Below are 26945 nucleotides of genomic sequence, written 5' to 3'. Positions count from 1 at the left end.
AAAAAAAAGTCTCTTTTTTTCCCTACTTATACATAAACAATCTTTAGTAAACTAATGTTCCATACTTTGACTTAAGTTGTTGTTTTTAGGTTAAAAAAAGGAGGTGTCAGGGTAAATTCGAAGGATAGGTAAATGGTAACCAACATATTTGCACGTTTGTTCTACTTGGTATTTAAAAATCTGTGTTGTATGAACATTTTAGTAATGAGTAGAAGGATTAGTTTAGATATTTATTATATATAATACTGATGAACATTTTAATCATGATCTAAGGAGTTGAATTTAACTTTTGTGTTTCCCGCATCTATTTATAATTTCTATTTTACGAACCAGTATTTCCAGTGTATTCCATTCGGCTGGTGTGGTTCCCAACCTGTCACGGGAGGGGGCGTGAGGGGTGGGCTGTTTTGAAATGACACCGGAGCTACTGATGGATGACGTACTATCAGGCCACGGAGAATGCACTCTCCTCATTGGCCAATCCCGGCTGGTCTGCTGACAACAACACACCGATTTGGACCAATCCGAACGCGTTTTAGACCACCGCGTCTGTTTGCGAATGACGTAACTACCGTAAAACAATATGGCGTCTTTAGCAGGAAACATCACTGTAGATGAGTACAGACGGATAGACCGCTGCCTCTTTTGAGGCGCAGGTGTTGTCCGACGGTCACTGTTGACTACAAAAACCAAACATAGGAGCCTTCTATTTGTGTTCAACTGGAGCTTCCTATTTGAGCCGAGAGCCGAGTTTGTGACAGCGGTCAAGGATGGACTGTAGAGAGTACATGTCGCCGCTGGAGAGCGTGGACCCGACTTTAGCGGAGTTGGGAAATGAATTAACACTGGGGGACATCGATGGTGAGTTCTAATGACAATGACAGCCGTGTTTTGTTTTGTTTCGTTTGCTTTTTGTTTGGTCGGGTCCGCTTACTCTGATAAGCATGGCATATGCAAGTATTGCACTGCGGAAGAGGCTTAACATGTCTGTAATTTATAGGAAGGTCTAGAATGACTCATAATTCGTTTACATACATTTATAGCTACATTACTCATGAGTTCTAATTATGTTTGGGCATGGTGTCATTCAAATTACTAAACTATAGGCGGTTTCGTGTAGGAAGATGTCATTGGTTACAGTATGTGGAACAGGAAAAAAGACGCCACAGGATTTGACCATGGTATAAAATCCCCAAATACTAAAATGAATTATACTGAACCCTAACGGAAGATGCATAGAGATGAAAATTTGTGATTTAAAGAGGTCATCTAACACATTTCTGAAATACAATTTCCCAATTTGCTCAAACACATTTAAACATACATGAACACACAAACTTGTTAGATGCTCTTTAAAGTATTTCTTACTGGATTTTTTTTTTCTCGCTCTCTCACTTTCAAGAAATGGGAGACTGATATTATGTCACTGAGGAAATGAAGACTCTTGCTTGGACAGTTCTGCATATTAGATTGGCCACTTTCAGTCGACTGTAATCTGACACATAAAAGAGAGACAAACCTTGTTTGGACACCAGAATACTCGAGCAAGCCTTTTTATTTTGTCTAATTAAAGTAAGATACCTTAATGCTCATGGAACGCCTTAGATGGACTAGCCCAAATTACAATTGATGATGTTTTTTTCTTTGAACAAAGACTCCTGCTACACTATGATTCTATGAACAATGAACTGGGGGGCCACTGTGTCCAAAATGAAAGGACAGCCGTGTACATTAACTTGTTTTTTTGGGGTTTTTTTTTTTTTTGGTATTTGGTTATTTTGCTCTTATGGGCATGTTATTTATATACCAGATAGGTCAGCCCAAGACAGCCATGTACTTATGTTTAATTAAAGTAATAGATAAATGCACACAATGTGTGACAGTTATACATAATGATGATTAATGCTTATGTGAGTTGCAGTATGGACACCTCACAGCAAATTTTTGTTTGCCATGGAGTCACAGAATATAATTTTCTTAAGAAAATATTTTTTTATTGGGGAAAACCCCCACTTGTAAACACAATGTTCAGTATACCACTAACACAATGGACTTTTAGTTGAACCCCTCCCAATTAAACCATGTACACACTGATGCACTTGTCCCTTTCCATCTAAAACATTTCTTTTCCTTAATTGGTCTCTTTGGGACTGTAGATATGTAACCGTTTTTATTTTCACTGCGAAACCCACGAAGGCGATCACCATAGTGTCATCTTGTCAGAGGCACTGAGGACTCCTGTCTTTATTTGTTCTGTCTGTTTGTCCACCAGCTTGCCCCCTCATTGAGGTGCACAGATCCATGGTTTTGTGCATATGTCGGCATAATGTTCAGAAATACATGACAAAATGTGCTTCAGTGTCCAAGAAAAAGAAGTGGTGGGAAACTCTGGGTTGTATTGTTGGTCTGAATTGTTCCGCAATAGCCCTCAAATGGATGCATTGTTTCAACTAATTGGCATTGAATAAATAGTTGGCGCACCCATTATTCAACCCCACCCCCCACAATCAGGAAAAAAACCAAATTGTGTTAGATGCCTCTTACGAATGTGACGCGGAGTAAATGTCTTTCTCAGAGCCGATGAATGACGTCATTGATCAGATCGGCGAATTATCACATCAAAACCAATCAGCAAAAAAAATGCCAATTATCCCATCAGACCAATCAAATTGGTGTTAATCAGGCTTGGGTGTGACCATTGAAAGTCAAAAAAATTTGTGATTATCCACAATTAATTTATCATTTAACAAAGGGGGTAATTTAATAAATTACCATTTAAAACCACAATTTAAAATTCACTTGAGTCATATTTGTCTCTTTAAGAACATCAAACTACAAATTTAAACTGCAAAAATATAAGAATTTGAGAAGGCGGCCAATATATACACGAAATAAATAAACTAGATATTGTCCAGCCATTTTGGGAAGTTATTAAAAGCTAGTCAAGGAAAAGGTGGAAAATTCCCATCTTAAATAGGCAATGTGAAACAGGGCAGTACAACAAACTTAGTGGCGTTGAAATTTTAATTCTACAACTTTTCTTGTGTGTCTGGGCCATCGGTATATAAATTTTCAAGGCCAAGATCAGAGGCTGTGACCATGTACAACTTCAAGGCCAGTCTTATTACCTTGTGTTATCTCTCTGTGATTAAAAAAAAAAAAAAACAGTGTCCATGCTCTTCAGCCATATCGACAGACACTCTCAGCCCCCTGTGACTGACTAATGCTTTTTACTTTTACTCAAGGCCTTGAAATAATCACCTGTGTTACTGTCATATTCCGTACAGTATTTGAAAAGTGTGACACATAGACAAATTGTTAGTACCCCTTGGTTACAAAAAAAAGAAAAACAATGAAATAACTTGAAAAATAATATGTGAACCTAAATATGTGTCAGAAATTGCAGCTGAATTGTCATCCAACGGTTATTTGCCTAAAAATGTGAAATGCTGTGAGCCCTAGCTTAGTGTCGAAGTCTCTGCTGATGCATTTCTTGGCTGCTTTTTATTCAGATGATACTTCACAATACCAGTTGTTAAAGTCCACGGGGCTTCAATACTACAGGGAGAAAAAGGGTCCCAAAGAGGAGGTGATTGGTACCCGTGTCGTTATTGCTTTACTTTGAAGGGCAACCCAAATATATTGACAGCCACCCAAGAAGACCCAAACCAGAATCCCCCCTTCTCGCATCCCCAAAAAAACAAAATGAAAAAACACCCACACTCATACTAAAAGAGATTTGATTTTGGAACCTGTCCTCCGTTTTTCAACTTTCTCCTGGTTACCCTTCTTGTTGTTTTGCGTTGTGCATTTCTGAACGTGGGACGTTCTCTATCCCAACGTATTGCTGACCGTGATAGTAGAGGAGCACAAGACTTTGCTGTAAAAACAATATCATGCTCGGGAGCTTTGGCAGCACAAACGTAACAGGGTAATTCACCATTGTTGTAAAGATAGCGACGTTCACGAGACTTGAGACAACTATCTCATCGCCTCTGGAAAGTCGTTTATTGGATTTACTGCAGTCGAAGTTCTCTGTCGTGGACAAACGGTGAATGGACATCATTCTGCATGACACATAACAGCATTTACTGTTTCATGACAAATTTAGTATATTCCATCCTTCCATCAATTTTCTTTGCTGCTTATGCTCACGAGGGTCACAACCCTATCCCAGCTGTCAACGGGCAGGAGGCAAAGTACACTCTCAACTGGTTGCCAGCCTATCGGAGGGCACATTGAGACAAACAGCTGCACTCACAATCACACCCAGGGGCAATTTAGAGTGTCCAATTAATGTTGCATGTTTTTGGAATTTGGGAGAAAACCCACGCAGCCACGGAGAACATGCAAACTCCCCACAGGTGGGTCTGGGATCGAACCAGGGACCTCGGAACTGGGAGGCCAATGCTTTACCAGCTGCACCACCCTGCCGCCTTGGTATATACCATTAATATTATTTTGAAAAGGGCTAAAATTAACTGATGAATCAGTTGGGTCACTGTCTTCAACAAACGAGTCCAGTTACCTCAATAAGCCTTTGCAGATTACTATGATAATAATAATAATAATAATAATAATAATTTCTGATTCAATGATTTTGGATTTCTGTGTATTGATCTCTAATTCAGGCATTCGTCTTATTATAATATGTACAATATAGTTTACCGTGTTAATTTCATCTGTATGTAATTACGTGTCTTGTGAAATTTTAATGCCATCTGTGTCGATCTATTTCCTCAGAGTTGCTGCAGCTTGTCAACCCGGTGGGGGACTTCCCTGAGCTGTTTGAGGAACAGATAAACACTGCAGTATCTCTTAGCACAATCCCTCGACCAGCAACTCAAAACCCTGGATCTACCCAAGCATCAACCCCTGCTGCCTACCAAAGCCCCGCTCTTGCCCTCTCTTCCCCTCAGACGTTGTCGCCCAGGTCTGGGTCCATTCCCCCTTCTCTCTCTCCTGCACAGACCCCTTCCACGACCACAGCCTCTGCAGTGCAGCAGCAAGTGACACGCAGCCCCCCGCCCCTTCAGCCACGGCCTCAGGTGGTTCAACCCATCCAGCCCCATCTGATGGCCCAGCCCACCATTCAGGTCAGACCGGGTTCACACTGCTCTTCCACATGTGTCCAATGAAGAATAGCTTGTTTTTCCAAATATCATTGCTAGGCGATGAACCCTTAGACAAAATGTATGAACTGTTTAATAGATAACGATTTTGTTGAAACACACAACAAACGAAATCAGTTCAGGGAGCAAGAAAATAAAAGACAACACGCACACAAAGTTCACAGTGTGCTCAAAGACTGTACTGTCGTTGTTTGCACATGCCCGGTGAGCTAAAGTTAGAAAAAAAAAAATAATATGGCTGATGTCTTTTTTTTTTTTTTTTTTCCCCTCTCGGCAGCCCGCATTGAGCACCCCTGGTTTAAACGAACGATTTCGGTATAATGTAACCGTAATGTTAGTCTCAGTTCCAATCGGTTCTTGATTCTCAATGCCTGACCCTATTGATAGTGTATATAGACATCTGACTGATTTCTAGTTTATTGGCTAATATAGCCAGACAGTTTTACCTGCATGTATCTGGCAGACTTTGTGATCACAGAATTGAAAGAACATGGTTTTGAGTAAACTTTTTTTTTTAATGTAGATGCAGACTCAGCGATTTCCAGTTCAAACTTTGCTTCCAACACCAATCCAGACGCCAGCGCCCCAGACTGTGATGATTGCCTCCAGCGGTGGACAGTCCCATTTTATCCAAAACCCAGTCATCTGCCACCCAAACCCTACGTCTGCTTTTCCAGGTGACAAAAACATCCCAACGTACAAAATGTGTAATCTATAATAAGACTTCATCATCATCATCTCTTTGAAATAGTTTTATTTTTTAATTTTGAATCTGGCTCTTTACTGAGTACTAACTTTTTACTTCTGGTGTTCTCCCAGTCCTTCAACCACAGGTGCAAGGCATCATGACATCATCCCAACTTCAACCAGTGACGATCCAGCAGCGTCTTCTGACAACCGGTCAGACCATTCAGACTCTGTCTACAGCACCCACTACAGTCCATGCTATGCCACAGCAGGTGCAACAGGTTGCTAAAACATTTTTTTTCTGTCTGAAAATCTAAATTGATGTAAATCTCTGGTGTTGTTTTTGATTATTATCAGCATGTTGGATCTTCAGGTTCATTTTTTTTATGCTATGTCGATTCTTTTGAACAGGTTTTGGTTCAGCAGCCTCAAATTCTGAAGACAGATTCCCTGGTTCTATCTACCATGCAAAATCCAGCAGGGCTCACCACACTGACCACGCCCCTCCAAAACACAACACTGCAAGTTCCGGTACACAGTTAGCAATACACTCCAAAGATTTAATTTCCCTGTTGTTTGCAATGTCATGACATAGTCCCAAACCAGAATTTGTACCCAAGTTAGAACACACTGCAGTCATTATCACTAACGTATGCTAACGTAGTAATAAAGTTATAATTACAGTAGATGTTTGTATGAAAGCTTTTCTAGGTCACAAATATAAAACAACAGATGAAAAGCTGTAGGCTCTGAAGTAACAGACTGTGGCTACTTTTGCCCCATGACGACGTATTCATACCCTGTTGCACAAATCACTTCGTTGCCCGCCAACCGTAATTTTGTTATTGTGTTAAACCGAGATCCCCCTGTTTTGAATCCAATAATTGAAAGTATTTGCAATCCTACTGGTACTTACGTTTGTTTCCGTAGACATTGATGGGCAGCAATCTCCTGACTACTGTTCTGGGAGGTGCAGACAAGCTGACAATTAAACATCTACAGTCAGGCTCCACCCATTGCACAAACGGCACAATATCAAGCGTTGACCAAAGCCCGATGACTGGAGGGTTGCTGTGCCAGGGAGGGGTGGTTAAGGAGGGTGAGAGGAGGACCACCCACAACATCATAGAAAAGAGGTACCGGTCGTCTATCAATGACAAGATTGTGGAGCTGAGAGACTTGGTCGTCGGAAATGACGTCAAGGTCAGTAATTTTTGTCAGTGATGAGATTTCCTATTTAATTTTGAGAGAAGTGAGCATCTCTATGATAAGCTGTTCCCAATATATTTTTTTACAATCATGAGGTAACTCAAATATTGGATTCAGCTCTGATTTTGAATCAGTGCATTTCTGCACCACTTCAACCAACAACCACGATAATGAACCCTTAATATCTCGCACAGGGTCAATCACAACTGAACATTATTACCTTTGTAAAGGCTGTATAGAGTATTTGATAGTTTTCTTGTATCGGTTGTCATTGCAAGCACTCTGGAATGGAAATATTGTGACTTGCCAGTCTACCGACCGAAAGAACGTGTAATGGAATTCTTTTTTTTTTTTTTTTTTTTCAACACTTCATTGTCATCAGATGCACAAGTCAGGTGTGTTGAGTAAAGCCATTGACTACATTAAGCACCTGAAACAAGCCAACCACAAACTGCGACAGGAGAACTTGACTCTTAAAATAGCAATCCAGAAGAACAGTACGTGTATTTCAATATATTGAAATCTGCACGTAACAAACTCAATATAATTAATACCTAACTTTTTTATTTTGTCAGAGCCAGTGACACTGTCTGAGGATATGGAGCCGAAAGAGGAAATTGTAATGATGTCTCCTCCGGCCTCTGACTTTGGCTCAGCTTCTCCTCAACAATTGTCTCCCTATGATGTGGACTCTGAGCCCAGCAGCCCCTTAATTGATCATGAGCAGGTAACGTCCAAGGTGTTACGGGGCATCATCACGGACAAGTACATGAATGATCTCATTTGCACACTTGTTTTTGAATATCACCAGTCATTTGCCCTTTGTTTTAAACGCTAATTTACGTTGAAAAAGAGGTTGGAAGATTATAGCAGTGCAACATTTTACTGAGCTTGTGTTACACAAAAATATTTTCTCGTTTTAGATACATTCTTAGCGTTATGTCATTCATTCCTTTCAGATGAAGTGTGAGCCAGACTCTCCTTCCTCTGTTGGAGTGATGGATGGTTCTCGTCTGCTTCTCTGTGCCCTGACCTTCTTCTGTCTCTCCCTGAACCCACTGCCCTCTCTGTTGGGTTATGAGACTTCTGAGAGCATCTCTGGAGGGCATGGGCCATCGAGAACTCTTGTCTGGTTCCCAAGTCCCAAACAAGATTTTGGTGAGAAAAGCGCTCTCTTGTGATGAAGTTGGATTCTGTTTTTCTGTCTCGATTTGAATTTGGAGAATTGCTGCTGTGAGAGTATGTTAACAGTATCAGACCTGTATGCCCTTTCTTTCCAAACCGTAGCCTCTTGGCTACGCTGTTTATTGCCATGGGTGATGGTTTGGATGCTGAGTGGGTTGGGAGCAGTTTGGGGTTGTGTGCGGGTGCTTTACCTCTGGGAACCTGTTACACCCCTTCATTCCCCAAAATCTGTGTCATTCTGGAGACACCGAAAGCAAGCTGATGTGCACCTTAAGAGAGTAAGTATGATTACTGTCTGTCATTTATCCAGTTAATATGCATTTCACACAATTTGGCTTCTGTACCATCAGTCACATCTTGCACACGGACCATTCATTGACAGCTATCTAGCCCCTAAGACGCAATTTTGAGAACAAAGGAAAACACTGCACCTCGTGTCCAACATTGAGGAGGCTCAGATATATTCTGGGGCTACCTTACTCACTCTCTCAAAATATTACATCTAGAAGTCTCCCAATCTGATCTTTGGGATAGCAAATCAGTCCGATTGCAGCAAAAAAAACAAAGATCGGACTCTTATACAAGCATAGACTGCTTCCATGCTCTGTTCTAGCACTTCTATCTCGCAGCGCCCGGATGCCATGCAGAGCCCACGTGATTACCACGAGTTGCTAAGGCGCCAACATAGAAAAAAGGAATTAGGCGGGACTGTTGCTTGCTAAAGTCATTTAGTGGCACTCCAGTTGAAGTTTACTCTAAAAATAACCAGACATAAAATACTTGCAATTCTTCTTTTGTAGGAGAGTTAAACCTGTGATTGCACTCCATCACTCTGTTGTTGCCTCAAAACCTCCAAAAGAGTGTCCTGTTTAAATATGCTATTTTGAAAGCATTAAACTAGTCAGCTTCATTGGGTAACTTGATCCAAGTATTACACTTTGTTTATTTTTGTTACTGGGTTCATTTTCATTGTCATTTGCACTGCTATGTAATTAGTAGAAAAGGAAACCCCCTAAATTGTCTATTTGTGGACTGCAATTAATGAGGATGAAGTGCTATGAAAAATGGATAGTTGAAAAATGTGTAATTGTGTTTCATCATGCATGCTGTTGGAAAGATGAATAACCTGACCCACAGATTGACTAGTTTTGTTTTATTGAACATTCAATTTACGTTTTATGTGTACCTACATGATTTTCCCAATAGCGATGGGGAGTCTTGCCTTTTTCCTTAACAAAAGCATTGCTTTTCATACAGAATATATTCGGATATCGCTATATCAACCATCCTTATGATCCATTGGATAAAACAAAGACAACAGGCTTTTTATACTGTGTGTACAGTACTTGATTATTTAAAAAGGATTTCAATTGTTTTGATTTGCTGTATTATAATTTGTATTTACAGTTCATCTAAACATACCTTAATATCTGTTCCAACATATTTTTCCTTTGCAATCTTTTTGAAAGCTTTCCCTCCCTGCTTTCTCTCACAGGGACATTATGAGGCAGCATTGACCAGTTTAGAGACCTCCTTATCTATCTTGACCAGGGCATTGCCTTCCACCAAACTGGACCTGATCTGTTCATTATCCTGGAATGTGATTCGCTATTGTTTACATCGTCCAACCCCTCTCGGCTGGCTGGTTTACCAAATCAGAGTAAAACACGAGGGGGATGAGGCAAGGACAAGTGCGAAAGATGCTGCTCTTGTATATCATCGTCTGAGTCAACTGCAGCTGACAGGTAAGTGTAGGTGTGATTATTCCAAAAATTCTATTGCTACGCCAATCATCTCAATAACAATTTTTGATCAATTATGGACTCATTTTTCATATAAAGTTTTAATATTGATTACACATCCAAGAAAATGCACAGTTGAGTATGAAACAATCTCAGTGATAGTCAGTGCAAAGGCCCCAAAAACGGTTCCAAACGTTACAGAGGATGACGAGACGCAAACCTGTTGACATGACGTGAACATCGCCATCTTCAGATACCTCACTGAATTTCCTTTCCACCTGTAAACAACTTGAAGATTTTTTGGGGGAGAATTGGTCATTTTCTGCCAAATTGTTGCTTGTTGTAAAGTCAGATGAATATGAAACCCTTCCACTGTACAGCGCTTGAATCTCAAATTTTTGCTCACAAGTCACAAAAAAAAAGCCTCAGATCGATGGGTCATATCTTGAAAAACTTCTCACTTGTATCTCAAGGCACCAAGTCAGTGAGCTACGTAGAGCCTGCTGCTTCATCAACTTGAGTTTGAAAGAAAACTGCTATTAGAATGTGGCATGTTGTATTTTTCCTCTACTTATAGGAAAGGTGCCTCAGCGTAGCACCTTATGGGCCCTGTCCCTGTCTCTGAGTGCTGTCAACCTCAGCGAGAGCGCGCAAGGAAAGATGGCACCCGCTCAACTTACTGAGATCTATGTCACTGCAGCCGCTGCCCTTCACACTGTACTGGGTCACCATTTTACCTGTCTGCCTGTATGTCTCCTACATGATTATCTTATGTCTGCCATCTTCTTTTGAAAATGTGTCTATTTTAAGTGATACAACCCCCCTTCCTCCTCCTCCCAGGGTTACTTACTGAGTTGTGCAGAGAGCATTGCAAATCAGTGTGAACCGAAGCACATTCCTGACTGCCTGCGCTGGCTCGTCACCCCACTGGGCAGGCAGTTCTTTCTGAGCTGCGATTGGTCATTGAAGTCAGAGAGCAGTGATGGCGTGTTTACATCACAGAGAGACCCAGGTACAAATGACACAGTTGAACTATGCTCCTCCAAACTGACTAGGTAGTATCTTGCCATTTTATATATCTTATAAAAGGTCATCAAGCATTTGATGTTAAATGACTGAACTGTTTATCAAGGAAGAACTCTGCCATACTCAAGTATGTCTTCCTGTAACTGTTACTGTTTCCCTCTAGCTGACCCAACTGCCCAGTTGCACCGCTGTTTCTGCAGAAAGTTGCTCGAAAGAGCCGTTCACACCCTCATCCAGCCGCAGAGCGAGTCAGAAGTGGGCAAACACAAAACGAGCTCTGGGTATGACAGGGCCCCTGGCAGTGCTGCGTTACTGGAGGATAAAAACATTCCATTACTCTGAAGGCATGCACTTGTTATTTCATCCCAGGGAGTTTTGCAGTGCCCTGGAGTTCCTGCACCAGTTGAATAGATGTACAGAAGACTCGCCTTCTGCTCCTCCCTTCTCAACTCCTCCCAATCACACCATAACACCAGGTACAGTATGAATGACAAAGCAAAAACGCAACACTTCCTTGTTGGAAATATTTAGAATTTAACTTCCTTCATCAGGTTCTGAGGTTTAAGTCCCAAAATAAAAGTCAATATGAAATAATTTTCTTCTTTAATATTTCTTAGAGCTAAGTTAGCGTTTGGCATCGAGGGTGTAATTCATTGATTCTTTTTTTTTTTCTGCAATAAAAGTTGTGCAGTCAATGTGATTCTTACAGCAAGCCTTACATCACACATCTAAGCATAAAAGACATCTTTAAACATATGTTTTTTTTCTGAAACTGTAAGACACAATCATAAAAGTAATTTGCCGCTTTGTTTTTAAAGACTCAAAGTTCTCTGAAATTACTTTTTTGTCTCGTAGTGAGAGATCCCTTGAGTCGGTGGTGGGCTTTAGTCTTAAAGGCTGCCATCTTTTGGCTTCAGGGTGATGATGTCACTGTGAGATCTCTGTTGGTGGAAGCAGAACGAATGCCAAGGACTCGGCACACTCTTGAGTAAGTGGCTTGTGAAGAATATATTTACTTTTCCAGACTTTTTTTTTTTACTGGCTTGATGGAACAATCCATATTAAATGCAGTGTTCCCTTACTTTATTACAGTTCACCTACGGCAGACCTGCTGCATTACACATTTTTGTGGGATGTTATTTATTTATTTGTTTTGTTAAGTACCCAATAGGCTTCACACCATCACGATTGTTGGGGCCAATGACCAATCAGCGGGTTTACAAAAACGATAACATCATCACCGATCCAATCACAAGATGGAGCGATGTTCCTATTTAAATGACTTGTTCTTTTAATGTATATACCGTAATTTCCGGCCTATAAACCGTGACTTTCTCACACTCTTTCAACCATGCGGTGGTGCAGCTAATTTGTGCATTTTTTTTTTCTAACGACCACAAGGGGGCACTCGAGCGAAAAAGCTAAGAGTGAGACCAGAATATATGTGCCGAGGATAAGACTTTTACCGACCATGTTAGTGCTGTGCTAGCGTTAGCATTTTGCTAGCGTGTTGCTGCTGTGTTACTGGCGCGTCTCAGTGATTTTTTTTTTTTACGGGTAAGGTTTTTTCTTTTTAACCGGGCCCTGTCAGGGTTGCGCTAGCGTTAGTGCTGCACTAGCATTAAACTCTTTCTTTGTACCGTCTTTCTTTGTAAATATCTCGTGTTTCAATATGGGTTTCAATGTGAGCATTGCGGCTTTCTCACAGCTGCGGCGTATGTATGTATCAAATGGTATTTCCTTTACAAATGCACTGCTCGAGGCTTATAACCAGATGCGCTCTGTAGGCCGGGAATTACAGTACTTGTTTACTGATTTGTGTGTATCTTCAAAAATATCAGGTACAGTATTTTCTACAATATAAGGTGCACCTCAAAGCCTTTAATTTTCTCAAAAGCCGACAATGCGCTTTATAATCCGGTGTGCCTTATATATGGATCAATATTGAGCTTTTAGTGCAACTCCATCTAATGGATGCATAACGTGACCACAGCCTTTACTGTAGCGTCTATTCTATGCGCCTTATAAATGGAAAAAAACGTTTTGAAACAGGCCATTCATTGAAGGTGTGCCTTATAATGCGGTGCGCCTTATAGTGCGGAAAATATGGTAATTTGTTCTAATCAATCAGGTCCAACCAATTTTACAACGTAACAAAAATAATGCGTGCTATCAATCCATGCATCCATTCTCTAAGGCACTTTTCCTCACAAGGGTCACGGCAGTGCTGCATCCCGGCTATCATTGGGCAGTAGCCATGGGACACCCTGAACCGATTGCCAGCCAATCGCAGGGTACATGCAGACAAACAACAGTCGCACTCACAATCACCTATGGGCAGACCTTAGCGTCTCCAATTAATGCACTTTTTTGCTGCAGCTCGCAAACATTACTCCTTGCGAATAATCAAAAACATGAACAACAGCTTGGCTTAATTTAATAATGAATAGTGTTCATGGTATTTTACTGTAGCCCTGGACCCCCTCCTCACAACTAGTGGATCCATCCCCCAGTTTGAAAACCACCGCTGTACACGATGCAACAGTATGGTTTCATGCCTATAAAGAGTACCACAGATGCATTATTTGCCTTGAGGATGCTAGTGGAAAAGTACAGAGAAGGTCAGAAGGAGCTACGTTGTGTCTTTGTGGATCTAGAGAAAGCCTATGACAGAGTACCAAGAGAGGAACTGTGGTACTGCATGCTTAAGTCTGGTGTGTCAGAGAAGTATGTTAAAATAGTACAGGACATGTATGATGGCAGCAGAACAATGGTGAGGTGTGGCTTAGGTGTGACAGAACAATTTAAGGTGGAGGTGGGACATCAGGGATCAGCTCTGAGCCCCTTTCTGTTTGCAGTGGTAATGGATAGGCTGACAGATGAGGTTAGACTGGAATCCCCCTGGACCATGATGTTCGCAGATGATACTGTGATATGCAGTGAAAACATGGAGCATGCAGAGGAACAATTAGAAAGATGAAGACATGCACTGGAAAGGAGAGGAATGAAGATTAGCCGAAGTAAAACAGAATATATGTGCGTGAATGAGAAAAGTAGAGGGGGAAGAGTGAGGCTACAGGGAGAAGAGATAGCGAGGGTGGACGACTTCAAATACTTGGGGTCAACAATACAGAGCAATGGAGAGTGTGGTAAGGAAGTGAAGAAACGGGTCCAAGCGGGGTGGAACAGTTGGCGGAAGGTGTCTGGTGTTTTATGTGACAGGAGAGTCTCCGCTCGGATGAAGGGCAAAGTTTATAAAACAGTGGTGAGGCCGCCCATGCTGTACGCCTTAAAGACGGTAACACTGAAGAGACAACAGGAAGCAGAACTGGAGGTAACAGAAATGAAGATGTTGAGGTTCTCGCTTGGTGTGAACAGGTTGGATAGGATTAGAAATGAGCTCATTAGAGGGACAGCCAAAGTTGGATGTTTTGGAGACAAGATTCGAAAGAGCAGACTTCGATGGTTTGGACATGTTCAGAGGCGAGAGAGTGAGTATATTGGTAGAAGGGTGTTGAGGATGGAGCTGCCAGACAAAAGAGCGAGAGGAAGACCAAAGAAAAGGTTGATGGATGTTGTCAAGAAGGACATGAGGACAGTGGGTGTTCGAGAGGAAGATGCACGAGATAGGCATAGATGGAAAAAGATGACATACTGTGGCAACCCCTAACGGGACAAGCCGAAAGGAAAAGAAGAAGAAGAATGATGTCATTGGTTGGATCGGTGAATTATTACGACAAAGCCGATTAGCCAATCGGCATAAAATGCTGATTATCGTGCGATACCGATCAGATCTTTGTAAACTCTAGTATACAATGATATCTCAACTCGTGAGTAGCCCGACGTATATTTTTCAAAATACAAACCCTCCCTCGGATGATATTTCCTACTTTCACTTGCAAGCAAATTTGAGAAAGAAAGCTTTTGGTTGCTTCAAGCTGTTTAGTTACACTCAACACCAGTTGAAGTTGACTTGCAAGAATTTTTCAGCTGTTTGGTGATCTCTGGAAGAACAGTGGTTAAACACAAACAAAGTTTGTGTGAAGAGTAAAAGCTGGGTATTCAATTTTTTTTTAATGTGGTCTGTCATTTGTCAAAATTTCACGTATTGCAGGTGGGTCTGGAACATGTCCTCTGCAATGAGCAAAACACTCACTGAACTCCTTTTAACTTTCTGTCCCACCTTTGGGTTTCAGCCACCCTCTGCCCAAAGCTGTGCAGTTACTCTGCAAGTCCTTTCAGATGAGTCTGTCCCCTCTTAAGGGAGAAGGAACGTCAGCCTGCCTTTCCCGTTGTGACCAAGCCAGCAGTTACCTGCGCTCCAGCATCTCTCTGCCTCTTGGCCAGCCGGGCGACTGCCTTAACAAGGTAGGAAGCAATTGAATATTTTCTTCAAATGTTCTTTTTTTTCTTTTTACAGTTTTTAGTTGGGTTTGTGGTTAGAATACTATATATTGGGGAGAGGTGGATGTTTGTATGCAGCAGAGAAGGCAGGAGGTAGCTGTGGTGCATTGTAGTTGCATTGCATGATCTTCAGCCCAAGTGCAATGCATCTGCAGGGCATTACAGAGGCCTCCCAGGTCTGCATGCTACTTCTACAACAGCAATTGTGTTGTGGGGAATTATCCAGTTTCATTTAATTAGTCCAACCTAATTGATTGATTGCAAGTCATGTATCTTTCCCAGCATAGTGACCGGCAGAACAGTTCTTTTCCACTAGATAGAAGAAGGTACAATTAACCTGTCTACCTGTTGCTACAGTTATATGTACAAACTTTTACATATGATGCAGCAAGGTAAAGCAAATTTATATCACCCATTTTATCCATCCATCCATTTTCTTTTCCCGCTTATCCTCACGAGGGTCGTGGGGAGTGCTGGAGCCTATCCCAGCTGTTAACGGGCAGGAGACGGGGTACACCCTGAACTGGTTGCCAGCCAATCGCAGGGCACACGGAGACAAACAGCTGCACTCACAATCACACCTAGGGGCAATTTAGAGTGGCCAATTGATGTTGGATGTTTTTGGGATGTGGGAGGAAGCCAGAGTGCCCGGAGAAAACCAACGCAGGCACAAGAAGAACTTGCAAACTCCACACAGGCGAGGCCGGGATCGAACCCGGGTCCTCAGAACTGTGAGGCCACCGCTTTACCACGGCAAACCGTGCCGCCCACCCATTTCATATGCAAGAAAATTGTGTGCTTGACAAAAAAAGAGAGCAAAAAGACATTTTGACACGACAAATATGGATATCTAAAAGACTTCCTAAAATTACCAAAAACTTCATGTGAAAAAGACTTTAGAAAATGTAAATGTATTCTTATATTGGAGCGCATTTGATTTCTACCTCAATAATCAGAATCAGCTTTACTGGCCAAGTGTGTAAAAACACACAAGGAATTTTTCTCCGGCAGTTGGTGCTGCCAATAAACAAAACATTTCCACTGTTTCAGGAAAGATCCTTCATTTAATTGCAAATGACTAAATGCAAAAATGCCTATGAGCAGTACTCTGCGACAGATAGTATTTACTAATTGACTTGTCAAATGCAGAAAAAAGGATTTGTCTATTACAAAATACTTGGCACTCATTTGACTTGAAGGGAAATGTGGTTTTATAGTAATTTGTCACTCTTTGAATTCGTAAAACCTGGCGACCGGCATTACTGTATAGCACGCCTTGCAAGACCGGCTTTACTGAGTCTGTCGGGTTATCTTGGCTCTTGACCATGTAAGGTGTCTTATTTCTCCAGGAGGACTGGAAAATCCTTAGAACAATGAAATACCAATCGCAGGGCACATCAAGACAAACAGCCACACTCACAATCACACTGAGGGGCAAATTAAAGGTGAATTCCTGTGGTTTGCATTAACAATGTATCCCAATACTTCATGTAACATGTACTCTATCTTGACAACGTGATGTTAAATCCTTTCTCATTTAATATTGTTTTGAGAAGATTTTTTATCGACAATTATGACTTTTCAGGGGCGCTGCCATTTTCGTGACTCACATGACCTACGTGGACATATGTGACGTGTTACGTGCTGTTCCAAATGCTCGATTGCATGGGACACCATTTATGCCCAGCGCTGATTTCTCTGATTTATCCTCATCTGATGAAGAAATACCAGTATCGGTTGATCGGGAAGATGGAGGAATACTTCCATACACATCCATGAGCGGCACGGCCATGAGCAGCTCTTTGCCGCTCGGTTGATCGGGATGACGGAGGAATACTTCCATGCACAGCCGTGAGCAGCTCGGCCGGTCGGTTGATCGGGAAGACGGAGGAATACAGACAGATTTGAATCCGTGGCAATAAATAATACCGCCGAGTGGCAAAGCCGTGAGCTCGCTCCCCGCTGAGCCAGGAGCTCACTCGGTCCGCGTCTCGTCAGACTTTGCGTCATTCCGCCCGAAGAACCATCTGAATATTTAACATTATTTACAGCCGAGCGGCGGAGCGGGAGCGAGCTCACGGCTCCGGCGCTCTATATGGGAGTATTCCTCCGTCCTCCGCCTTTCCAATCAACCGATACTGCCGTTTCTTCATCAGATGAGGATAAATCCAAGAAGTCAGCGCTGGGCATAAATGGTGTCCCATGTAATCCAGCCTTTGTTGCGGCACGTAACATGTCACATACGCCCACGTAGGTCATGTGACTCACGAAAATGTCAGAGCCCCTGAAAATTTGTAATTGTCAATAAAAATCTTCTCCAAAACCTATTAAATGACAGAGGATTTAACATCACTTTATCAAGATAGAGTACATAATACATGACCTATTGGATGCATTAATGCAAACCACCGGAATTCCCCTTTAAAGTGTCCATACTTTGGAAAGTACACAGGGCAGGGTCTACCAGTTGTTTTGAATTTAAGTACACCAGGATTCTACATTTTTTGCATCAAAATGTTTCGAGTTCTTGATTGGCCCAACCAAAGGTCCCCTACATAGTGCAATGGGTTTTTCTGTGATTTCCAGGTTTGTTTGTTTTTTTTTTATTTGTAGTTTTCCATTGATCTACTTTTCTATGTCATCTAAGGCAATGGAGCTCTTGGTATGTGACCTTTTACTGACCTTGAGGACCAGTTTATGGCAGCGAGGCAGCAGCACTAATGGAGAACCTGGGCCATCATCTGCATCTCAGTTGGTTGGTTTTCAGAGTGACCTCAGTGCACTCAGAAAGCTCACACAGTGCTCCAGACAGGCCCAGCATAAGGTAACCGCATGAGATGAAGCTTAAAATAACCAGATATAATGTAATAATAAAGAATAAATCATCACCACTAGTTTAACTAAATGTTAGGTATATCCCGGTAATTAATGTGAACCCTTGCCGTTCAATGGAGCTTCTTCTGATCCAGAGTTTACGCTTGATTAGTGTATTTAAGACTTGGCTGTCTATTTCACTGTAGGTGTTCCTCCATGAGACCACAGTGAGGCTCATGGCAGGAGCCAGTCCGACAAGGACACACCAGCTGCTGGATCACAACCTGAGACGAAGAACACACGGCTTCCACACTACAGGTGATAAATGCGCTAAGGCCGCTTTGATATATTGTACAGATGAAAGAATCAACATGCCTTCCCTTTATTCTTGCCTAATCCTGTTATAGAATATTTCTGATATGTTGCCCCTAATGATAAGATAAAATAGTCTACTTTCAGAATGATAATTTCCTAGTGCTTTCTGAGTACAGTAAAACCCAGTTCATCGTGTAGAGTATATGTTCCAGACCAATTTTAATCAAATACAACAAACTTAGGAGCCTGAATCTTTGCCATCACAAAACAATTCTACATTATTATTCACTGACATTTGGTATACTGATTATTGGTCATACAGTGTACACATGACGCTTTAAAATGTTTATAAACAAGGCAATAAATATTTGGTCACAACATTATGGTTTTGGCCATTTGGCTATGGGCTTTTGTTGGGGTGTTGTGGAACGTACCCCCTTATGATAAATGAGGGATTTTTGTACTGGAAAATGGTAAGAATGATTGTTTGAAATTATGCAGTACAAAGGGGCAATGAAAATGAACCGTGATATAGTGAGTGTTCAGTTGAAATGGAAAAATATACTACGCAAATATAACGGAAGGAAATAAATGCTGATATCTACTTTTCCCTCACGTTACTATTGTTAGATGGTGAAAGGGAGCGGGCTCATGCAATTCTGCTGGCTTGCCGCCACCTGCCCATGCCTCTGTTGACCCCACCCGGGCACCGCGCTAGGCTGCTGGCTGAGGCCAAACGCACCCTGGAGCGGGTGGGAGATCGGCGATCTCTCCAAGACTGTCAGCAGATCTTGTTGCGCCTAAGCGGCGGCGCAACTGTCGTTGCATCGTGAACACGCGCAAACACAAAGGCTATTGCGGATTGCACTCATTCACTTACAGGATATAAGTGATATGAGGCCGTCATTTGCACCCATACATTTTCCAGCCTGTATCGACGTCTCATTTTGCTTGATGGCTAGCTGCACCACCAATGCTCAGCTTTAGAACACTCTTCCCACCTTTTTGGCATCCACAGTACAATCTTGGCTCACTGACTCATACTTAGCATGTTTAACAGAGAATATCAGGTGTAATGGGCTTCCAAAGAAATAGGGACCTGTTTATAAATAGCTGTTCAAATTTATGCAATTGCAGAAGTGCATTGTTCACCTGTTCAATTCCAAGCTGCACAATAATTCGCACTTTTGTAATATCTGAAGTAAATCAGTTTGCCAGCTTCATTTCTAAGATCTGTAAATGGTGTACACACAAAAGACAGACTGGTTTACCTTCGACTGGAAGTAGTGTCGCTTGTTGTCTACCTCATACACAGTTACATTAGTACCCAAACACCGGGTCAATTACTCTGAATTGGAAGTGAATGAATCTGAATGTGCAGCTTTCGGTCGTTATTCCTCCTTAAAATGTCAAGACTACGCAGGCAGGGTGCTGATAATGTTGGCCTTGTTATTAACTACTTACACAGAAACATACACACACTTGAAGCCTGAAGTTTACACACACTGCAAAAACACATTTCATTTTTTACCTCACTGAAGTCAAATCAGACTAAACCTCTCCTGTTTCAGGTCATTCAGAATTACCAAAAGTATTTAATTTTGTTAATTGCCACAATAGTGAGAGACTTTCTTAAATAATTTTTCATTATTTTCTTCAAGGGGAAAAGTTTACATACACAAACAAAAAAAATGTCTTGAAAGAACATGGGGAAGGCAAGATGATGAGGTCAAGGTTTTGGAAGCTTCTGATAGGTTAACTCACAAGATTTGTGTTAATTGACGGCACACCTGGGGATGTATTTAAGGCCACACACCTTACTTGTCGGAAATCATGGGGAAATCAAACGAAATCGGAAAGAATCGTGGAGTGCCATAAGTCTGCCTCATCCTTGGGTGCAATTTCCAAATGTTCTCATCATTGTGGCATTTAACAAGATAAAATAATTTGGGTGATCCTGACTGGCCTGAAACAGGAATGCTTAAGTCTGATTTGACTTTGGGTAATCAGACAAAAAATGAAAAGTGTGTTTTGCATAGTGTACATAAACTTCTGGCTTCAACTATACATATTGTAGTACATATGTAAATTAAATTGAATATAAACAGTTTAATTATTGGTTGTAAATGTAAATAGTCTCATTTTTAAAAGCTTCTAGGAAAGCCAACATTACTGACAATCGCTTTTTGACGAGTTGGTATCATGGCTGGACCAGCAGAGCAGTTTGATCTGTTCTGCCCTAAATTCCAAAATCTTTTGCTGTGTCGTTTTAAAAAGTAATTCCATTCTAAGGGGAAGAAAACACAATGGCTAATCCCCCTTGTTTAGTGCAAAATGGGGTTTTCTGCAGTAATGCAGTCGAAAAAATATTTCTCAGTAATGTCATCTACATTTGCAAATGTTTCAGGCAAAACACCCTTGGGTTTCAACAAAAAATATTGCATCATATTTCTAATAGTGTTCGAAATTGCTAAAAGCAGTTTATTTGTGCCTAACTCACAATTTGCTTCTATCATTCCCGTTTTTGTGTCTTATTTAATGGTTATGTACTTTAGATGAATGATTTGCTGGAGGGGTTGAAATATCAGTCTTTTTGTATGTATATTATTTGATTGTGACAAACTTAAAAGAGAACAAGCATTTTAGGTTGGTGTGGTAGCTTCGAGTTGCTCTTTTTTCTGTGTGCTCTTCATGGTTTTGTTTTGTTTTTTTTAGTAGCAACTCAATTAATGCTTGTATAAACTTCCAGAAAATTATCTTACAGGTCAAACCAAGCAGATCATTCTTTCTTCATTGTGCGCATAGAACAAAGCAATACCCAACTAACCACGATAGACTGGGTTTATCACTGTTGTCCCCCTGTTATGATTGTTACAACAATTTTTCTTTTGTCCTTTCCCCATTCAGCGTAGTATTTTATAAATTTTACTCTGTCACTATTTTTGATGTTGGTGTTTTTGTAATAAAACTAAATGTGTTTGTGTTTGGACTTGATCGTTTTTCTTCCGTGGAAAAATGCGATCCTGAATAACAGAAAATTAAAAGAATTAAGGGCACTATATGGCATTTGAGTGAGCCTTGCACATCTGGTACCTAAGTGATATACAAATAATATAATAACTCCATGTCAGGATGAACTTCATATGCTCTGTCTACTCAATTTGCGTCTCTTTAAACATTTAAATGCAGATTTTGAACTGCTCAATGTTTCTGTATTTTTGTGCGCTACTTGGTGTGCTCAGAGCTGAAAATCAAAACACATTTGATCTGTGACTCAACCAATAAATGTCCTGGTTTAATTAGAATCACTATCTTAGCAGTCCTCTTATGTTCACATTTTGACATGATGAGATCAAGAGGAAACCTTACGGATATACTATTTCGCTATTATGACGCTTCAAACAAGATGTGCTGTAATTCCCAACAGAGACTGGAGGAGTCACAGAAAGGTATAGAAGTGGACATCCTTGGGTTTGGGTCCTTGGTATTCGGTGATTCGTTGAACAAACACCTCTTGTGACTTTTGTCCATCTCATAATGCAAGTTATGCAAAATATGGATAATATTGATCAGCACGGCACTAGACAAAGTCAAATTAGGTGGGTACCTGTAAAGGTTAAAGTACTTTTTAGGTTAGTCCTGAAATTTCCAAAATGCATTTTAAACTTTTTTTGAGTACTCTACTGTAGTGTATGTTCTTAGTCATTGCGTTTTTATGCAGTTTATTATACACCGTAGAACTGTATATTACGCTTTAATTTCAGGAACTAATATCTCAATGTCTTGTTTCCCCTCGAACACATTTACCGAGCGTGCAGTTAAATAGCGTATGTCAGGAAGTAATAAGATAGTCAACTCACATGTTCGTGGAAAAGAAGCACCCAGAACAATGAAAAACAGAAAAAAGACAAATAATGGGGTCAATAGGGCCAAATTCAAACCTGGATCTAAGAAGAGGGAAAATAAATGCGTCGTCATGTTTGACGACAAGGAGCGAGAGTAAGTGCACCCTAAAGTTTATTCGTAACTAGTGACCGGGTCGCTATTAGTGTATGTCGTTGTTTCACATGGTGTACACATTTTTAAGAAGTTATCGTTTGAATTGGCTCTAGAACGTCGCTCAGAGTACGGCGCCTTTATGAACGGTCTTCTATATTATTAAGTTATTAACGCAGTGGAGAATTGGCCCGAGATTTATCTTCGTTAGTAAAACCAATTCATTGAAACACGATTAATTTGAATGAATTGAAGGAATGCTCAAATAGAAACAACTCCAAGTATGTTTCTGTGTAATTGTATGCTGGAAGGTGTAATCCAAACACAAACTTTGTTAAATTAATACCTTAACCTTAAAAGTGTAAAATAGAACCATTGTTATTATTATCCTGTATTTCTAAAGGAAGACACTGTTTTGATATGTCTTCCTGTCAGGGAATTTCTCACTGGTTTCCACAAGAGAAAAGTGGAAAGAAGGAAAGCAGCTGTCGCTGAAATACGCAAGAAGATCAAGGATGAACAGAATAGGGTCCGAGAAGAGGTAAGTGCAATTAAAGCAATGTAGCAGAAAACTTTTTGGGATGGACACAAATAGAAATGTGTTGCTTTGACAACTGTCTTTCAGAGGCATAAAGAATACATGAAAATGCTGAAGGAGCGAAAAGAAGTGCTTGGTGAGTCAGAAGACTTAAAGAGACGTGCATTTTAATGGCTCACCATCGTTTCGTAAGAAGTAAAGACTGACAGTGACTCTAAATATTTTCTAAATATTTTACTGTGAACAAGACGTTTCTCTGGAACAAGCAGTGGCAGTCAAAAAGGGGCAATTAGATAATGGGAAAAAAAAACAACAGCCCAAAACAAAGGCGTTACTTTTATTTGTTCAACTCAGAGGAGCCATTTTGTATTTTGAAGGCTCCGGACCGCTTCCCCTGGTAAAACCATTTACGATCATTTTAAAGTTTACCACAATTGTATGATTCACAGACATTTCCAATTGATAGGATAAGTGTACCATTGCCATATAAAAGTACCGCTTTTGATTATTCGCACTATTTTGCAAATTATTTACGAGTAAACCAATTTACCCATTTTAAAACAAACTCCCAACAGAACATTCAGAAACTATTGTTACTGCAATTGTTGCACTTTATTTTAATTAAGTTTTCTTTTGCATAAGCGGACAATTTGGTCAAATCCCTGTTATCACTAAGGCACGATTAATTGTCATTCTTTGACAAGGATGAAGAATATATGAATGTGTCTACTGTTGTATCTTCTTCCTACATCCATTGCTCCATCATTTGTGTTAAATCCATTAATTAGTGTTATAACCTTTCCTACGTGTATGTTTTGCAGGTAGTGGACTGAAAGGCTAAGTAAGCCGTGTGGTGTTTTAAGTACACAAGTGTAATTCGCTTTATCTTATGTTTGGTTTTTGAAAAACACGCAAGTCGAGATGCTCACATTGCAAGGCATCACCGTAAGAGATGAGCAACAAATTTAGTGACGTATGGTAATTTTGAGACTGCGACCAGAGAAGGAGAAGTTGACCCCCAGTGTTCATTCTGGCTTTGAGAGGCCACCACTGGCTATTTACACCACTACTTTGTGGAAATTCAGATTTATGTATTTTCAGAATTAGGCGGATAGGATTTTCAGTGTTACCTCGATTTGAGATTTTAATTTTGTGATCTTTAATATTGCTTTCTTGATACGTATTTGATGTTCCTGACAGAGGAAAGTGAAGATGATCTGGAAGATGTGATCACCAATACAACAGAGTCTGTTCAGTATGACCATCCAAATCACACGGTAACCGTGACTACTATTAATGATCTGGACCTCACCACCAATCACCTATTTGAACAAATGACAAAAAAGGTAAACAAGATAACTTAAGTGGAAATCAAGTCTACGAGACTGCTTATAGAAAACAACCATATTATTTTAATGACCATAGCATCGACCTCCTCCTTGTTGTCTTTTGTTTTTTTTTTTTCTAGGTCAACGGGAAGAAAGAAGAGAACGAAAATGAGGATGAAGAGGATAAACCCAAGACCATGCCGAAAAAAGCCGGGGCTCCCATCTTGAACAAAAAGTAAGCTTCTACTCTTGCAGTTTGCAACTTCTGTGATTCATTATTCAATATTTTTTTTGCCTGCTGTTACTTTTAATGTAAAAGTAGATTTCAGTGATGATGCAGTGGAGCGTCTAATCCCAGACACACTCAGTTTGATGACATTACACTATGGTAGTGGTTCTTAAAACTTTAGTACCTCCTAAAAAAAAAAAAAATCCATAGCTCCCCAAATACCATAATCATTGCAGCACTGCAATACAGTAGCATAGCAGGCCTAAATGTTAATTAAAATGAAACCCCCACCCCCACCTAAAAAGTTGTATTATTCCAAGCCTCTGCAACATAATGGAGAATTTTAACATTAATATTTGTTTGAATATAAGGGAAAAACAACTGTACCTAAATAAGGATTCACTCTACATGTATTCCACATAGTTTGATCATTGTACATAAACACATATTTTAAATATAAACAGCACTTAATTATTAAATGGAAATGTATTGAACTTGAAAGTTAAAGCTGTATTCGGCCAGTTAAGTACTTTGCATACCAGTAGAGGGAGGGACCCGTGTACCAGACTTTGAGAATCACTGTCTCATACTTTAATAGGAAATTAAATAAACAGTTCCCATCATACAGCCTTTATGAATGAATCAGGAAATATGTTAAAGGTCTAATCCAGAGGAAATATATTTTATTTGTATATCATACAAATTTAGCTGAAAATTCATGAAAAAAAAATATTCCAAAAATTCTCAACGCAGAAATGAAATAAATTAGCGTCAAAGTCAGTCTCAGGTGTTTAGGAGGGGATGAAATCTGGACACTATATAAAGTTAGTGTACTGTTGACGCTGAGGTCTTCCTGAAAATCGACTGTTTTGGGTGCGAAGTTCCACGTCAACTTCGTCAGGTCTCGCCGAATCCTGTTCTTTTGTTGCATTCGTCAACTCCGGTTCGAACATACGTATATGGTTGAATTACAACCGCAACTGCACGGGATGTTTTTCGAACATGGGAAGCATAAGAAAATTGTCTTGCTATGATGTTACATGGAAGCGGCTTCAACAGAGCCTCGGTTTGAAACAGACATCAAATTTTATGCCATCCTTTCTTGTCTGACTAACACATTCAATATTTAAAATAAATGAAGTAATTTTGGCAGTTCAAAGTTGTTGTTACATGTTCCTCATAAACTAATGGGTACATTAATTGAGACTGGGATGAAATGGCTCCCAGACAACCTGTGTGTGTTTATGTTACATGACAGGTAATGTCATAACCCTGGTCTTTTTTTTTTTTATCTATTTATTTATTTATTTATTTATTTATTTATTTTTTGCTCAACTCGGCTTCACTTTTTTATTTTTTTTTGCCCCACACACTTACTGTGCAGGATCCGCTCGCTGACCGCCTCACTCAGTGCATACACCAGCAAGGGGAAAAGGAAAGGGAAACAGGAAGGCCGAAGCAGACGAGGCCGGCAGGCAGACAAGAAGACTGACAAGAGAGTCGGCGAGAGCAAAATCAGCACCAAGAAGACCAGCAAGCGGCAGAGGCGACGCTTAACCGGGAAGAAGCAGCGTCAACAAGACTGAAAGAGCAACTTTTCTGGGACTATTTGGGCTGAGTATGGAGCAGTGGTTAGCATAACTGCATCACAGTTCTGCTCAGTGTGCGGAGTTGACATGTTCTCCCCGTGCTCGCATGGGCTCTCGTTTGAGTACTCCGGCAAACTGTGCATGTCAGGTTAATTGTAAACTCTGCATCGTCCTCAGGTGTGAATGTGAGTGAATTGTTGTTCATCTGTACGGTATGTGCCATGTAATTGGCTGTGTGAACGCTGCCTTTGCCCCAAACTCAGGTGGGATAGGCGCAAGCAGACCTGAGACCTAGCATAAAAGTGAATATGTAGAATGTAAACTGCAACAAAAGATGTGCAGAATGCTTTGCATGAATTTGCCCACACCACTTTGTCATTCTAGTGACGACCAATTACAGTAATGTAACCACATGCTCCATTTTGACCAGCATTGCCAGGGAGATATTACTTGAAACAACATTTTTGATTGTGGTTGGAGTTTTCTGAGCTGGACAGGATCATGTCATTTCAAGAATGTTGACTTTTGACATTACATAAGTAATAAAAAGTTAACATTTATTGGATCTCATTACACTTGTGCTAGTGTACCAAATGTTTTGGCCGGTCTTGTATTTCCTCAATTTCTGTGACGTTTTGTTTTGTGCTTTTTTTTTTTTTTTTTTTAATACACTGTCCTTATATTGGTTTTGATTAAATATTGCTCTCACCTCAGTCTAAAACATGTGCCACATATTGACTGTGCACTGTTG

The 26945-nt window shown here is 40.5% G+C and overlaps 2 protein-coding genes across 2 annotated transcripts; both read left to right on the top strand.

Moving 5' to 3' along the window:
- Window positions 1–561: 561 nt before the first annotated feature.
- srebf2 (sterol regulatory element binding transcription factor 2) lies at window positions 562–21503 on the top strand. Its single transcript, XM_061846429.1, has 20 exons — window positions 562–861; window positions 4744–5096; window positions 5656–5809; window positions 5952–6100; window positions 6231–6350; window positions 6750–7022; window positions 7411–7525; window positions 7604–7755; window positions 7988–8186; window positions 8316–8491; window positions 9709–9958; window positions 10533–10702; window positions 10796–10967; window positions 11145–11262; window positions 11351–11457; window positions 11837–11969; window positions 15178–15349; window positions 18033–18209; window positions 18406–18517; window positions 19145–21503. The coding sequence occupies exons 1-20, from the start codon at window positions 771–773 to the stop codon at window positions 19345–19347; spliced, it is 3396 nt and encodes a 1131-aa protein (XP_061702413.1). The 5' UTR covers window positions 562–770; the 3' UTR covers window positions 19348–21503.
- Window positions 21504–22308: 805 nt separating this feature from the next.
- nol12 (nucleolar protein 12) lies at window positions 22309–26806 on the top strand. Its single transcript, XM_061846028.1, has 6 exons — window positions 22309–22513; window positions 22946–23051; window positions 23136–23184; window positions 24249–24394; window positions 24517–24611; window positions 25990–26806. Exons 1-6 carry the CDS (start codon window positions 22344–22346, stop codon window positions 26189–26191), a joined length of 768 nt encoding a protein of 255 aa, XP_061702012.1. The 5' UTR covers window positions 22309–22343; the 3' UTR covers window positions 26192–26806.
- Window positions 26807–26945: the final 139 nt, after the last annotated feature.

Source organism: Syngnathoides biaculeatus, chromosome 16, assembly GCF_019802595.1.
Source record: "Syngnathoides biaculeatus isolate LvHL_M chromosome 16, ASM1980259v1, whole genome shotgun sequence".
Lineage (NCBI taxonomy): Eukaryota > Metazoa > Chordata > Actinopteri > Syngnathiformes > Syngnathidae > Syngnathoides > Syngnathoides biaculeatus.
Note: the sequence above shows the minus strand (reverse complement) of the source record. Positions and strands in the feature narration are given on the sequence as shown.